Below are 17333 nucleotides of genomic sequence, written 5' to 3' on the forward strand. Positions count from 1 at the left end.
AATTAGCCACTAGATTGTGGGATTGGAAATAGGCATCACCCCCGCATCACACAAACCAAACAGAATTAAAAATCCAGGAGGGCTGGGTTTCCAAAAGCATGCTGCACATGTCCACCAAGCTTTAAAAATTAATGTCAGTTGTGCTGCACAGTGGAAATACGGGTATCTTTTCTTTTTTGGCCACACTGTACAGCGTGTGGGATCTTAGTTCCCCAACCAGGGATCGAACCCACACCCCTTGCAGTGGAAGCACAGAGTCTTAACCACTGAACCACCAGAGAAGTCCCTGAGTGTCTTTTCTTTTTCCTGAACACTTATACTCCTATTTTCCTGAGCATTTATTACTGTATAAGTGAACGTAGTGGAGGGGAGGAGAATAACTCTTATAAGTCTATTTGTTTTAACCTCGCCTTGCCCTGGAAAGGATCGATGACACTAACAAAAAACAGTAAAATAAAAGGATATAAATAAGCATATGGGGTAAGGGGGATATAAGGATGAGAAGCAACAACTAAGGGGTTTCTAGATATTTACCAGAAATAGGACACCTCAATATCAAGGAAAATCTTTTCATTTGTGAAAAAAAAAAAAAGGAGAAGAAGGGTCCATTACTCTAAGGAAGTAGAAGGTGGAGTGGAGTGAGGATAGGATTCACAGGGGCCCTGGTTTTCAAGGCAGTTGACCCAGCTGCATTTGACAGAGCCTTCTCTGAGCATGTGGCTACTGGGCCCCAAGGTTGTGGACAGTGACCATCACACCTGGGATCACCTGGGGGGTGTGAAGCACCCGAGGTGTTCTGGGAGACAGTGGGGCCCGTGCTCTGCCCACAGCCACAGTCTATTCTGATATATGATCACCTTCCTAAGATACCTTCATGGACGCTCCAATCTGAACTCGTCACCTCTACTGGGAAAACAGCTCTGTTCTCACCCTCCAGAGACAGTGACCCTCAGGCTTGCCTCCAAGCCAAAGATTACAAAATTTCTTCCTGGAAAGCCAGTACCCATGATACCCCTCAGGTATCCTTATCTCTGAGACTTTCTCAGGCTGGGCTTAACCCCACAAAGAAACATATGGGTTTGATTTTTGGCTTGTTTGCATTTCCTCTGCTTGCCCAAGGACCTTAACCAGGGCCACTAACGAGAGACCATTCTTGATCAAACCGGAACGCACCCGCGAGTGGCCTGGTGTGGTGAGCCCTGCCCCAGAGCCGGTCGCTGCTCCCACAGTTGAGAAAACAAACGCAACTTTCCAGGGGCTGGTGGCTGGGTTTCTCTGCCCGTCGTGTTTAGACAACTAGGCCCTTCAGGGGTCCTCCTGCCTCCCACGGCCAGGATAAACTCAAGATTTCGGGAAGTCCAGCGAGACGCCACAAGTGGGGGTAGACGGTGTGTTAGTTTTGGGGCGGACTTGGTTTTTGTTTTTGTTTTTAATTAACTCATGGTTACCTCCTTCTACACAGACAGCTACAGACAGTTCTTCTAATTCGTCTCAGAAGAGGGAACAACCTACTCGCACAATCTCCTCCCCCACATCCTGTGAGCACCGGAAGGTTTATACCCTGGGTCACCTCCACGACCCATACCCCACGGACCACTATCACCTCGAGCAGGTGAGCGGGGATCCTGTTCCTTGGAGGTCACAGGGGTGACCTCCTGATCTGAAACAGCTGCCCTGCCCTCCCTTCAGCCGCATGCCCGAGCCGAGGCCTCTTCTGTTCTCCTACTCTGTTCCCCCATCCCATATTGGAGGTGGTACAGGCAACTCACCCTCACTCAAGGGTTTTCTGTGTGCCAGGCACCTTGCCAAACCCTTCATGTGATTTATCTCCTTTAATGCTCACAAATTACCCAGAAGCAGGTCTTCTGCATCCCCAGTTGATAGATGAGGAGGCTGAGACTTAGGGAGAGGGTCCCTGGTGGAACAAGATTTAGATGGCAGACTCTGCTCACCCAGGATGCTACCCTGCCTCCTGCATTCCTCTGTCCAAAGGGTATGAAAGCACAGAACCACGATTGGTACCACAGAATACTGTATGTTTGGGCCGAAGGCCTGGCATCACGGGCTGCAGGCCCCAGCTTCTTTGGGGAGCTGTAGCTGGAATTCAGTAATATAACAAATATTTACCCAGCGGCTGTTTTTTGGAACAAGTTCGCAAACTGTGGGGCGTGGACTGGTGCCCATGTGGGTGATGTGGCCACCAGTGTGCTTTGAAAAGAGAAAAAGCACGAGGCACTGAGGTTTTATAACATAAAGCTAGATTTATATGACTCTTTTTTTCAAAATTGTTTTATTGGGTGTGTGCTTCCTAATATTTTGGCATGAAAACGTTCTTTTTAAAATCACAGTATGGTAGCAATAGATGGGAATTGACTTTTTGACTCTCTTTCGAAATAAATTAATAGCAAAGACTGTGTCAGCTCCCAAACTTTGTTTTGAAATACTGCAGGATTGTATTTTCCAAAGCTGGGGAAACTCTGACGTCAAGAATCTGGCAGGAATTAGGACAAAGCCTGTGAGACGTGGCCCTTGCCCTCAAGGAGCTCACAGTCTGGTGGGAAGTGATGGGTAAATTTAATTAATGTGCGCCCAATTCTAGGATAATACTATAATGACAATATTGGCAGCAGTTATTATGTGCATCCTGTGTGACAGAGCCTGCGCTTACACCATTTAGATTCTTTCTCTTTGTTCTCACAATAGCCCTATGCAGTTTGATCATCAGGGAAGCGAAGTCTGAGGCTTAGTGACTTGCTAGTAAATTCTATAGTCTGAATTCCAGTCAGAGCCATGCTTCTCACTCCTTAAAAAGCCTTCATGCTCAGAGGGCTTCTAAGGTGGGCAGTGTCATTGTCTGCCACAACTGGGATGCCCTGTGCAAGGCAGGCTTACCTGGATCCACTCAATAACTGTATTCAGCACCTGCCACTCTGGACAAGGCACTAATGCAAACTGTAGGAGGCCAACCACAGGGATAACAATTTCATCCTAAGGGAGAATGCAGGTTAGGTTTGAAGTCTAGACAGTGTGGCTCTGGGTCCAGCCATCCCAGGTTCAGATTCCACTCTGCCACTCACCACCTGTGAGATCCTGGCAGGATTCAAACACTATTGGCCTCTGGAACTTGTACTCTTACCTTCTGTGTATTTGAGCATCTTATCTCCCCAACCAGATTACAAGGCACCTATGAGCCTTCATAGTCCCTGGTATCCACTTTTGCTGTTTTGAACATGACCCACAGTGAGATACACATTCTATATCATGGACTAGTATGCAGTTGTTAAGTACACACAGATAACAAATGTACTTACCTCATAATGGTCAATGCACTCCAGAGATCTTCTGCTTCTCTGGGGAAAAAAAAAAGTCTTGAGAGAGGATGGCCGACAAAAACAGGTGAAACTAAGCTGTTAGAAATCATGGTGCCAGTCACCATCACCTTAGTGATGGGAGGTCACAAGAAGGGAGATAAGCATATTCTAGGGACATCTCAGGTCTGCTTTTGATCTGGGCATGTTCAGCTTCTGGAATTTCAAACTGTATTTTCACAGTGTGTATACCTACCCACATCTATGGCAAAACTGCAACAGAAAGGGGGGAAATGCCGGTCTCGACCCATTAACATGATTTCCTGACCCAGGAAGGGATTGAGACAATTTGAAATACATCTTTGGCCCGCAAGCTGTTAAGTACAGGATGGGTCTGTTTCTTCAAGAATTGCCCTTTGCCAAAGTGAAGGATGCATTATTTGAAGATTGGTTTGTTTAGCTGCTGCGATAAAGTAACGTCTCCTTTTTCCTGGGGCAGCCGATGCCAAGACCCTACCGCCAGGTGAGCTTCCCGGACGACGACGAGGAGATCGTGCGCATCAACCCCCGGGAGAAGATCTGGATGACCGGCTACGAGGATTACCGGCACGCCCCGGTGAGGGGCAAATACCTGGACCACACGGAGGACGCGGACTCCTACGTGCGCTTCGCCAAGGGCGAGGTGCCCAAGCACGATTACAACTACCCTTACGTGGACTCGTCAGACTTTGGCCTCGGCGAGGACCCCAAAGGGCGTGGGGGCAGCGTGATCAAGACCCAGCCCTCCCGGGGCAAGTCCCGGAGGCGGAAAGAGGACGGAGAGCGCTCCCGGTGCGAGTACTGCCGGGACATGTTCAACCACGAAGAGAACCGGAGGGGCCACTGTCAGGACGCCCCCGACTCCGTGAGAACTTGCATCCGCCGGGTGAGCTGTATGTGGTGTGCAGACAGCATGCTCTATCACTGTATGTCGGACCCCGAGGGGGACTATACAGACCCGTGCTCGTGCGATACCAGCGACGAGAAGTTTTGCCTCCGGTGGATGGCTCTTATTGCCTTGTCTTTCTTGGCCCCCTGTATGTGCTGTTACCTGCCTCTGCGAGCCTGCTACCACTGCGGAGTGATGTGCAGGTGCTGCGGAGGGAAGCACAAAGCGGCCGTGTGACTCGGTTTCCCTCCCAACCCTCTCCCGTCCACAGCCCCAAGGGGACTCGTCTTCTACATCTTCTCATCTCTCCCCCCGCTCCCAGGTACCCAAGGCGCCTTTCCAGCCTGGGGAGCCTGCCTGGTGGACTCTGCAGCACCCCCGCCGCCCACTCTGCATCGGCCACACCCAGGCACGCGCGCACAGTGTTCTAAGGAAAGGACCCTCTGCCTAGACGCTCCTGTATTATTAACAATCTGTAATCAAGCTAACTATCTCATACAGGTGTTGATTTCATGTCCTTTCTGCCCACCTTGTCCAGTTTCAAGGCGCCTGCAGCAGGAACTGCTGATTTTTTTGGTGGGTTTTGTCGTTTTTTTTCCCAAGAGCTCCAAAGGCCATCTTCCTCTTGGTTCTAGCTTGCCTGTTGCTAACGAGCTTGCTTCCTCAAGTTCCTGTGGTAATGGATTGTCGGAATGGTGAAACCCTACCAGATGTATTTTTGAACCTGCAGTCAGTTACTATGTATAGGAGGTGATCTAGTTAACAAAATTCTACCACAAAACGAGATCGCTTTAACGTTTCTAAAGCCAAACTTCCCATGTAAGCTGCAGTTTCTGTCTAGAGCCCATCATCTTGTCTCTCTCGACCAACACCCCCAAAATCTGTCAGTTACTCACTGATGCAAAACATTCACTCCTAAAATGACTGAGAATTGAGCCTTAACTTCAGAATCTTGTGAGAATCAGGAAAATCCTTTAAACTGCATTGTATCCTCTCAGACCAGGGCTAGAAAGGGGGATTTCAGGTTTCTCTGAGCCTCCCCACTGACCCTAAAGTAGTAGATCTTTTTAAAATTATGTCACCACCACTTGTAAAAATTTAGCAATACCAGAAGAAAACGCTAATGAAGTAAGAAATTTTGCTCATTGTTTTGCAAACCAAATAGTCTCTTTCAAACAAACCAGTGTTCTCCCGAACATGGTCCGGTTAAGAAACACTAAGATTGTGGTAAGTAAAACTTTAAAGGAGCTTTCTTTCCCCCCAGTGGCTATTTTCTATTAACTGGGGGATTTTAAATGTCATCAATTTGAAGAGTGGTGGGTTGCATTCTGTTCTTGGGTTTGTCGTTTTGTTTTCATTTTGGACTCAATTTCACGTCACCAAATTCTTTGTTTATACTTGGGAAAAAACAAGGCCATATATAAAAAATCCTTCCAAATGCCTAAGTGTCTTTCTCCTGCAACCCCAAACCCAGACTTGCCACTTTGACTGCTCGGATGGTTAGTTCAGCAGTCTGGGTCCACCTGTCGCCTTGCCACGTAGGAGGCTTCTAATTAGCTGGAAAAGAGTATTTTTCTAATATAGTGCAAGGAATAGCCAAATCTTACTGCAGAAAGGGGAAAAAAAAAAGTGAAGAGTGGTTACCTGTACCTCGCATTGTACAATCAGAACACCGTGGAGAGCACAGGGGACAGGCTCGTCTGCACCGGCTGTTCTTCCCGCCGTGATCTTCCTGTGGCTGCTGCCAGCTGAGCGCACAGCCTCATTCCTCTCTCCCCACTCCCCGCCCTCAACCATCCCTTCTCTACTGCACACAGGACATCAGTCTCCAAGGAAAGGGACTTTTTTCCCAGTCTGCCAATCATATTGGGAAAGTGCTGGCCACGCTTACCTTCATGGGAACGTTCTCAGCTTACCTGAGAGTGCTCTGCATTTCTTCCTCAGATTATCCATGTAAATACCCAGTGTGCTTATGAGTTTGTTTGGTAGGTGTTTTCGTTTGTTGGAGTGACTGGTTTGGGTCTTCCGGTCTGGGAAAGGGGCAGAGATCTATTAATCTGGTGGTGCAAGACAAGAACCACTTCCCAGCTTGGAGAACATCTAGAAAACCTTCGACCAGCCTCCAGATGCTGTTGAGAGACCATCTTCTCCCCCACCTCAACCCCCATCCTGAGGCATCTCCTCAGGGTCTTTCTCAAGGTCTCCTCTCTACAAAGCACAACACTAATGTATGTTCTGTTAGACCTCAGTTCAAGTGTCCCTATTTATTTCAATAAGAACACACCTGTTCTGGCCGCTTCTTGTTTGCCACGTCTGTCTAGCCATCATCTGTTTCTATCTTCCTTCGCCCCTTGTCCTTTTCCACCCCTTTGAAGAGTTAACGCTGGTGAATCTTAGGCCGCGCATCCTTTTTGGTTTGTGAAGAAGGCAGCGGTTAAGGGCACAAGGACAGCCGTGGGGACACTTTATGTAAATATGTCTCTCTAATTGCCACACTGCAGCCAAACAGTGTAGTATTTTCCCAGTCCGCTTTGCCATACTTAATGTCAATCATCTGAGAGAAATTATTCAGATTTTATTTTTGTATCTGTGGTAACAAAACATTAACCAAAAGATTTTCTGTTTGGAAGCTTCCCCTGACCCCAACTATGAAGCTATTTGCTCACATTAACAAATTAAAGTGCCTGAAGCATAATTCATTCTTTACCTGTATACTGAAAACCCCGTTGTATTGATTTTTTTATAATAAGCCTTTTTACCTCTGTGTAAAAAAATATATATACAAGTGTATGATGTACATTTTAGTTCTTAACTTTTTTTTATGGTTTCTAATATGTATGACCAATGTAGCCATTGCTTTAAAATGTACCATGTAAATATAAACACATCCTATCAGATCGCTGGCTTTGGGCTGTTTCTCTGGCTGGAGACAGGGTGGCATTTGAGTCTCTGCGGACGTGGGAGCTCTCGCACACAGGATGGGAAGGGGCTTCCTTTGGAGAAGGATGTGTGGACACCGGTCTGTTTTTGTGAGGCCCTTCCCGCCTCTGGTTATGTCATATTCCCCAGGGGAGACAGCAGCTCCTCGGGCTCAGATGCCTCAAGTGAAAAGAATGCTGTATGTCACCACCCGGGGAACACCCCTCCTCCTCGCCTGGCTTCCCCCACGCGTGCTCCTCAGAGGGAACAGCTGTACTTCCTCTGAGTTGTTTTCAACTGGTTCCTGCTGAACCTTTAGAGTGTGTGTGCGTGTGTGTGTGTGTGTGTGAAGTTTGGAACACAGTTTCTCACAGAACTCAATTGTTAAAACTACAAGATCCTTAGTCTCCTCAGAGTGGTTCGATTTTAGTGATATTTGGCCCACTTTCAGTTCTAAATGGGCTCTTTGGATGCTCAAACGTTACATGCAGTGACAATACCTTGGAGAAAATGAAGTGTGGGGTCTTTTAAGGGTCACAGAAGAGCGTTTCCGCTTATTCTCTGGAAAGCCAAGTAGGGGCCTTAAAAAGAGATGTGTAGAGGGGCCCCTTCATCCTAGTCTCAACTCTTCCCGAAAGGCGTGACATTTCCAAACTGCTGGCAAAGATGAAAAGCAACAGGAGATGCTGGAAATTAGAAAGTGAGGGGAAAGAAGCCATGAAGATTGGTAATTAAGAGATCGTTGGAGAACTTCATGAGAGTTCGTACATAAACTAGGAGGCACACAAACCAGATTATAGGGGGTGAAAAGTCAACATGAAGGACATGAAACATGGACATCAAATGTAAAACATGTTTTCAAGAAGTTTGATGGTAAAGGAATGGTGGGAATGCTCTGAAGGACAAGAAGAAAAATAAGATCTGCTGAGACAATATGCATACATTTACTCATAACAATCTGAATAAATTGCTCTGATTTAAAAAGAAAACTTGGAAGACACATCCAGAGTTTCAAGATCACCTGGCCCTCATGCCACCCCACAAGGCATGTCCCTCCCGGCATCTCTGTTTGGAGCTGAGGAACGGAGGTTTAGAAAGGGTAAGTAACTGGGACTTCCCTGGCGGTCCAGTGGTTAAGACTCTGTGCTCCCAAAGCCGGGGGCATGGGTTTGATCCCTGGTTGGGAACTAAGATCCTACATGTCCCACAGTGCAGCCGAGAAATAAAATAGCTACTTTCTTTAAAAAAAAAAGAAAGAAAGGGTAAGGAACTAAAGTAACCTGCAGTCATAAGAGGCAATGACCCAACCAGCTTGGGTTGACTGACTGCAGGTCCTTGCCAGGCCTCACTGATAGCTCTGCTCATCCCCTCCCCGTTTGTGGGCTTAAAAAGTGGGCACCAGGCAAGAGCCTTGCCTACTCCTCCCTGTTTCCTGGGGCCCATCAGGCTGCTACAGGATTAGTTTGGTGCCCTACGTGCTCGGCCGGAGCTGGGCACACTTTATCCACCATCTCCTTCAACCCTTTGTGGAATAGAGTTTCTACCTCACAGGTGAGGACACAGGGATAGAGAAACCACGTGAACCGGTCCCTGGACTGTCTTTCTGCTGTTACTAGCCATTAGCCTTTGGGCAAGTGATGTCACCCTTCTGAGCCTTGGTCTCCGCAGGTGTAGCAAGTGAGATAATACACACCCAAAGCACGTCGTGGGACTCCGTGATTACAGTTTGCCTGTCATTACAGCGCAGCATACAGGAGGTGCCCCTGTATGCCCAGCATACATGGTACTCCTTCCTTCCTCAGCTTCTCCTCTGTTCTGGAACTCTGGGAAACCCCAGCAACTGGAAAGGACACCGTCTTTTGAAGCAAAGGAGGCTGAAGCCATTATGGAATTTTGTGAGTATTTAGACCTACAAAATATGTGTGCTGAGATTTCCTTTTCTTAACCTCTCTGCAATACTAAACTAGGTTTCGATTCCTGACTGGCCCTCCCAGACCCCTTCACAGCCCTCGTGATGGCTGCAGAAGGGCACTGAGCTGGCTGATTCCTCAGGAGCCAGAGCACACAACTTGCCTTACCAACTGCCTCCTGAACCCCCGGCCCCTTCTGTGGCATTTGGGGTGTGAGTCAGTGGCCTCATTTTCTGGGCCTCTGTTTCTCCTACTGCTCTCCCGTTGCTAGTTACCACTCACTCTTCATGGTGGGCACCCCCCAGAAAATCAGACCTTCCCAGGGAAGAGAGTGTTGGTAAAGAATTCTGATGCCCAGGGACTAGAGGTGGTTTGTTATTTGAGCACAGCTTTCGAGCAGGCTGTCACAGTGCATCCTTGTGAAAGAGTGGCCAGAACTTATAGAAGTGTGCAACTGCCTGCAGGTATTCTGACAGCAGGCCCACTGGGCTTTCTGATTTGTGGGGTTAGCTGGTTAGAAATATCACACTTTGAGTGTGTGTGTGTTAGTCAGTCAGTCGTTACCGACTCTTTGCAATCCCATGGACTGCAGCCCACCAGGCTCCTCTATCTGTGGAATTCTCCAGGCGAGAATACTGGAGTGGGTTGCCATTCCCTTCTCCAGGGCATCTCCCCAACTCAGGGTTCAGACCCAGATCTCCTGCATTGCAGGCAATCCTTTACTGTCTGAGCCACCTCTTCAGGTGCAAACCAGATGGGTGGAATGAAAGGAGAGGACCATGGTGACATCTTGCACCACCAGATACCAGGTGACCTTGCAAATCAGGGTTTTGCCATGTCAATGGCACCCCACTCCAGTACTCCTGCCTGGAAAATCCCATGGACGGAGGAGCCTGGTAGGCTGCAGTCCATGGGATCGCTGAGGGTCGGACACAACTGAGCGACTTCACTTTGACTTTTCACTTTCATGCATTGGAGAAGGAAATGGCAACCCACTCCAGTGTTCTCGCCTGGAGAATCCCAGGGACGGGGGAGCCTGGTGGGCTGCCATCTATGGGGTCACACAGAGTTGGACACGACTAAAGTGACTCAGCAGTAGCAGCAGCTAAAGAAGCTGCTAGTGTTAGCGGTTCCTTGCAGGCAAGTTGACCCCTTCAAGGGCAGTATTGGAACCAGGGTGCGGCTGGGATTAGAGGGTGGAGAATAAGTGACATACTCTGTAAATTTATAAAGAGGAAACAAGCCAGTTATGTGACAGTCACGCTTCATACGCTTTTCTTCTCATTGTGTCTTATCTCTTTATTCCCCCTAGTTTTGAAGGAGGGCTCTGATTATTATAAAAGTAATTAATACACAGTTATAAAAATGTCATAGGCCACAGAAGTATAAAAATGAGCATCTCCTGTGGGCCTGTTCACGTCATCTTCCCTCTCTGTGTATCTCTATGTCCAAATTTCCCCTGTTTATAAGGGTATCGAGGCTTCCCAGGTGGCGCTAGTGGTAAAGAACACACCTGCCAATGCAGGAAACTTAAGAGATGCAGGTTCAATCCCTGGGATGGGAAGATCCCCTGGAAGCAGGCATGGCAGTCCACTCCAGTAGTCTTGCCTGGAGAATCCCATGGGCAGATGAGCCTGGTGGGCTACAGTCCATAGGTTAGCAAAGAGTCAGATACAACTAAAGTGACTTAGCACGCATGCACGTCTAAGGGTATCGGTCATTAATGGATTAAGGTCCACTCTGTGGCCTAATTTTAACTTGATTATATCTCTGTAAAGACCTATCCCCAAATAAGCTCACTTTCTGAGGAAAGAGATCAGGGCTTCATATGAATTTGGAAGAGACACAATTCAACCCATAACACTCCTCTGTCCTACCCAAAATAAGCTCTGTGCATCCTTCTAGATTTTTCTGTGTATTTGTACACAGATGTGTGTATGTGCACATATATTTCTCTTTGGAGAGGAACAAAAATACAGCTGCGCATCTACCTACACTGCTCGAAAGCCATTCTGTGCCTTCTGATTGGAGAATTTAGTCCATTTCCATCTCAAGTAATTATTTGATATGTCTATTGCCATTTTGATGTTTTCTGACTGTTTTGTAGTTTCTCTGTCCCTTTTTTCATCTCTGGCTCTCTTCCTTTGTGACTTGATAATTTTCTTTCATGGTATGGTTAGATTATCTTTTGCGTGTCTACTATGGGTTTTTGCTTTGTGGTTACCATGACACATATAACCATTTGTAACAGTCTATCTTAAGGTGATTACAATATAAGTTTGAACATATTCTGAAAGCTGACATTTTTAATCTCCCCACACTATGTTTTCTGTTTTTGCTCTCATATTTTACTCCTTATCTTGCGTATTCCTTAACTAATTATTGTAATTATGGTTATTTTTACTTTTGTCTTTTAACCTTCATATGAGCTTTATAAGTGATCTACTATCTTTACAGCATTCAATTATTCTGAATTTTACTATATAGATATCTTTACCTGTGAGATTTATAGTTTCATATGTTTTTCTTTACTAATTAGTGCCCATTCTTTAACATTTCTTATAGTGCTAGTTTAGTGACAATGAACTCCTTTAACTTTTTTTGTCTGAAAAACTTTATCCCTCCTTCAAATCTGAAGGACATTTCTGGGCATGGAGTATTCTTGGTTGGAAATTTTTTCTTTGAGCTCTTTGAATATATCACGGCCACTGCCTTCTGGGCCACAAAGTTTCTGCTGAAAGTCAGCTGATAGTCGTGAAGTAGTTCCTTGTGTGCAACAAGTTGTTTTCCTCTTGCTGCTTTTAAGATTCTCTTCTTGTCTTCAACTTTTGACATTTTAATTATAAAGTGTCTCTGTAGACCCATCTTATGTGCTGCCTATAAGAAATTCGCTTCTTATATAAGGACACACAGAGACTGAAAGTGAAATAATGGAAAAGGGTATATTCCATGATATGGAAATCAAAGGCTAGGATAATCTATTCTTATATCAGATAAAATAGACTTTAAAACAAAGACTATAGAGGACTTCCCTGGTGGCTCAGTGGTTAAGAATCCACCTTGTAGTGCAGGGGACACGGCTTCCCTGATCAAGGAACTGAGATCCCACATGCCATGGAGCAACAGAGCCCATGATCTACAACTACTGAACCGCACATTCTGGAGCCCATGTGCCACAACTGGAGAGTCCATGAAACACAGCTGCTGGGCCCGGCAGCACAACATGATGCAACAAAGATCCTGTGCGCCGCAACTAAGACCTGATGTAGCTAAATAAATAAATAAAACAAAGACTAGCGATAAACAAAGAAGACCATTATATAATGACAAAGGGGTCGATCCTATAAGATGATATAACATTTGTAAATATTTTTGCATCAAATGTGTGTGTGTGTGTGTGTATGTGTGTGTGTGTGTCGCACATGCTCAGTCATGTCTGACCCTTTGCAACCCCATGGACGGTAGCCCACCAGGCTCCTTCTTCCATGGAATTTCCCAGGCAAGAATACTGGAGTGGGTTGCCATTTCCTTCTCCAGGGGATCTTCCTGACCTAACGATCAAACCCATGTCTCTCGTGTCTCCTGCAATGGCAGATGGGTTCTTTACCAGCTGAACCACCAGGGTTCGTGCATGCTAAATCGCTTCATTCGTGTCCAGATTTTTGCAACCCTGTGGACTATAGTCTGCCAGGCTCCTTTGTCCATAGGATTCTCCAGGCAAGAACACTGGAGTGAGTTGCCATGCCCTCCTCCAGGGGATCTTCCCGACCCAGGGATCGAATCCACATCTCTTGTGTCCCCTGCACTGGCAGGCGGGTTTGTTACCACTAGTGCCACCTGGGAGGAACACCTAAATATAGAAAACAAATATTATAAGACCTAAAGTGTGAAAGAGACAGCAACACAATAACAATAGGGGACTTTAATATTCCACTTTCTTCAATGAATAGATCATCCAGACAGAAAATGAACAAGGAAACAGCCTTAATCAACATGTCAGATCATGGGAATGTAACAGAAAAATATAGAACATGCCATCCAAAAGTAACAGGATACATGTTCTTCTGAAGCACGTGTGGATTTTTTTCCCCAGTATAGATCATGTTAGGCCATAAAACAAGTCTTAATAAATTTAAGAAGATTGAAATCATAGCAAACATTTTTTTCAACCATAACAGTATGAACTAAGAATGAATTACAGTAATAAAGCTGGAAAATTCACAAATATGTGGAGATTATACTACCAAACAACCAATGATCAAAGAAGAAATCAAAAGAGAAATCAGAAAATACCTCAAGACAAGTGAATATGGAAATACAGCATACCAAAATGTATGAGTGCTGTGTGCTCAGTCATGTCCAACTGTGCGATCCCACCAGGCTTTGCAATCCCACCAGGCTCCCCTGTCTTTGGAATTCTCCAGGCAAGAATACTGGAGTGGGTTGTCATTCCTTCTCCAACCAAAATGTATGGGGTGCAGCAAGAGCCGTTCTAAGAGGGAAGCTTCTGGCGATAAATGCCTACCTCAAGAAACAAGAAATAGCTCAAATAGACAACCTTAATTTATACTTCAAGAAACTACAAGGGCTTCCCTGGTAGCTCAGTGGTAAAGAATCCGCCTGCCAATGCAGAAGACACAGGTTCAATCCCTGGTCCAGGGGGATCCCACATGCCGTGGGGCAACTAAACCTGTGCGCTGTAACTACTGAAGCCTGTTCACCTAGAGCCCGTGCTCTGCAACAAGAGATGCCACAGCAATGAGAAGTCAGAGCACCATAGCAGAGTAGCCCCTGCTCATTGCAACTAAAGAAAGCCCACACACAGCAACAAAGACCCAGTGAAGCCATAAATAAAATAAATAAAAATTAAAAAAAGAAACTACAAAAAAAAGAGCAAATGAGGCCCAAAGTTGGCAGAAGGAAGGACATAGTAAAGATCAGAGTGGAAAGAAATGAAACAAAGACTTAAAAGGCAATAGAAAAGATTAAGAAAGCTAAAAGCTTTAAAGTTCTTTAAAATGATGAAGCTGCCAAACCTTTAGGTACACTCACCAAGAGAGTGAACTCAAGTAAGTAAAATCAGAAATAAATGAGGAGACTTTACAACTAATAGCACAGAAACACAAAGGGTCTTAAGCAACTACTATGGATAATTATACACCAACACATTGTATAACCTAGGGGAAAAAAATCTAAATTTCTAGAAGCATGCAACCTATCAAGATGGAATTGGGAATTCATTAGTGGTCCAGTAATTAGGACTTGGCGCTTTCAGTGCTGTGGACTGGGTTCAATCCCTGCTCAAGGAACACAGATCCCACAAGCTGTGCTACACAGCGAGGAAGGAAGAAGGAGAAAGAAACATTAATACTAATCCTTCTCCAATTCTTCCCCTAAAAAATAAAAACTAAGGCTTCCCTGTTGGCTTAGCGGTAAAGGATCTGCCTGGGCAATGCAGGAGGCTTGGGTTTGATCCCTGGTCCAGGAGGATCTTACATGCTGTGGAGCAACTGAGCCCATGCACCGCAACTACCGAATCCGTACACCTAGAACCTGTGCTCTGCAGCAAGAGGGGCCAGGGTGATGAGAGGCTCATAGCCCTCAACTAGAGAGTGGCCCTACTCACCGCAACTAGAGAAAGCTTGCCCAGCAACAGAGACCCAGCACAACCTAAATAAAATTATAAATAAAAGAGGAGGAAACACAAACTCATTTTATAAGATCAGCAGTGCTCTAATACTGAAACCAGATAGGGACACCACAAGAAAATTCCAGGACAATAAGCCTGATAAACAAAGATGCAAAAATTCCCTACGAAATCAGTATACAAATGACTACTGCATTTCTAGACATTAATAATGAATTATCAGGAAGACAAATTAAGAAAATAATCCCATTTACAATCACAGTGAAAAGAATAAGCTGCCTAGGAATAAAATTTATCCGAGGAGGTGAAAGACCTATACACTGAAAACTGCAAGACATTGAGGAAATAAATTGGAGAAGATGCAAATAAATGGAAAGATACTCTGTGCTCATGGGTTGGAAAAATTAACATTGTTAAAATGTCCATAATACCCAGAGCAATCTAAAGACCTAATAAGTCCCTATCAAAATTCCAACGGCTTTTTTCATAGATATGGTACAAGCAATCATAAAATTTGTGTAGAACCACAAAAGACCCTGAATAGCTAAAGCAGTTTTGAGAAAGAAGAACAAAACTGGAGGCTCTCTGATTTCAAACTGTATTACAATGTTATAGTAATAAAAACAGCATGGCATCAGCATAAATTCAGACATGTGGATCAATGGACTATAATACAGAACCCCAAAATAATCCCACACTTACATGGTCAATTTATTTACAGAAAAGGAGCCAAGAATGTAAAATGGGGAAAGAATTGTCTCTTTAACAAATGGTGGTGGGAAAACTGGATAACCAGATGGATAAGAATAAAGCTGGACCACTAGCTTATACCACACACAAACATTAAGTCAAAATGGACTAAAAACTTGAACGTAAGACATGAAACCATAAAACTTCTAGAAGAACACGTGGGTGAAAAGTTCTTTGACATTAGTCTTGGTGATAATTTTTTGGATTTGACACCAAAAGCAAAGGCAGCAAAAATAAGTGGGACTACATCAAACTAAAAAGCTTTTGCACAACAAAGGAAACCATCAACAAAGTGAACAGGAAACCTATGGAATGGGAGAAAATACAGATCACATATCTGATAAGGGGTTAAGATCCAAAATATATGAAGAACTTATACAACTCAATAGTAAAATCACAAACAATCCGATTTATTAAAAATGGACAAAGGAAATAAATAGACATCTTTCTGAAGAAGACATACAGATGGCCAACAGGTGCATGAAACAGAGCTTATTGTATTAACAGTACATTAAGCATCAGGGAATTGCAAATCCAAACCACAATGAGATATCACCTCAACCGGGTTGGAATGGCTATCACAGAATGGGCTAGGAATCAGACGAGAAATAACAAGTGCTGGCACAGATGTGGAGAAAAGGGAACCCTTGTGCACCATGGAAATATAAATTGATGCAGTTGCTATGGAAAACAGTATGGAGGTTCCTCAGAAACTTAAAAATAGAATATAAGATCCAGCAATTCCACTTCTGGGTGTTTGTCCAAGGGAAGGAACAACACTAACTCAGAAAGATATATGCACCCGGTGTTCATTCTATGAACAGTATTTATGGTAGCCAACTACACACACACACACACACACACACACACACACACACACACACACACTAGAGCATCACTCAATATTATTTAAAAGACAGAAAGCTTGCCATTTGTGACAACATGGATGAATCTTGAGGGCATTATGCTAAGTGAAATAAGTCAGAGAGAGATAAGCACATATAATTCACTTCTATGTGGATTCTGAAAGGAAGAAAAAAAATGATCTCATAAATACAGGACATATTGGTGGTTTCTTGAGGGAGGGAGTGTGTAGAGGGCCAAATGGGTGAAGGGAGTCAAAAGGGACAAACTTCCAATAATGAAGTAAGTCCTGGGAATAATGTATAGTATGGTAACTATAGTTAATAATCTATACTGTATATTTGAATGTTGCTAAGAAAGTAAACTGTAATAGTTCTCATCATCACAAGAAAAAAAAATGTAACTACATGTGGTGATGGACTTACTGTATTGATCCTTTCACAATATATACAAATACGTAATCAGATGTTGTACATCTGAAACTAGTACAATGTTATATGTCAATTATAGCTCAATTTTTTTAAAAACTATGAGAATACAGATTTCTTCTATTAAGTCAAACGTTAAAGAGACTTGCAAATGTAAGCCAATGACTCTCTTCTCACTAAAATATTTTTTTAATTTGGAAAGTAGTTATTTTTCTTTAAAAATGTTATTTATGTCAACATGCAAAGGGTTTACTATCTAAAATAAAGTTTTAATAAATACTTTTAATTTCTCAATTTCAGTTTCTAATGTAATCATATCAATAACTATACCCTAGTCAAACTGAAGCTTGTTGAAGTCTTCAATAATTTTTGTAATGGGATCCTGAGAACAGAAAGTTGTGGCCTCTTCCTCTCTTTGGTTAAAAGTCTATTTCTTAATTCTGCCCTTTTCCTCTTCAAATGCAGTTTTGACTCTGGCTCTTTTGGGGACTGTATTATCTTCTTATTTTTGCCAGCTCTCCTTGTATCTCTTCTTATATCTCAGACTGTTTTGTTCCTTCTGTTTCCTTCTTCGGCTAG

At 44.3% G+C, this 17333-nt stretch overlaps 1 protein-coding gene across 15 annotated transcripts in view; it reads left to right on the forward strand.

The window, feature by feature from the left end:
• Nucleotides 1–7133, forward strand: part of SPRED2 (sprouty related EVH1 domain containing 2) — a 127414-nt gene extending 120281 nt beyond the window's left edge. For all 15 annotated transcript variants that reach the window (XM_086326316.1, XM_086326310.1, XM_086326319.1 and 12 more), the window contains 2 exons: nt 1463–1612; nt 3808–7133. In XM_086326316.1, the coding sequence (XP_086182442.1) occupies nt 1463–1612; nt 3808–4473 (816 nt within the window). In that variant the 3' untranslated portion in view covers nt 4474–7133. The remainder of the gene's footprint in view (nt 1–1462; nt 1613–3807) is intronic.
• The last annotated feature ends 10200 nt before the right edge of the window (nt 7134–17333 follow it).

Source organism: Bos grunniens, chromosome 11 (assembly GCF_055505025.1).
Source record: "Bos grunniens cultivar Pamir isolate PY7600 chromosome 11, Bosgru_T2T1.0, whole genome shotgun sequence".
NCBI classification, from domain to species: Eukaryota; Metazoa; Chordata; class Mammalia; order Artiodactyla; family Bovidae; genus Bos; species Bos grunniens.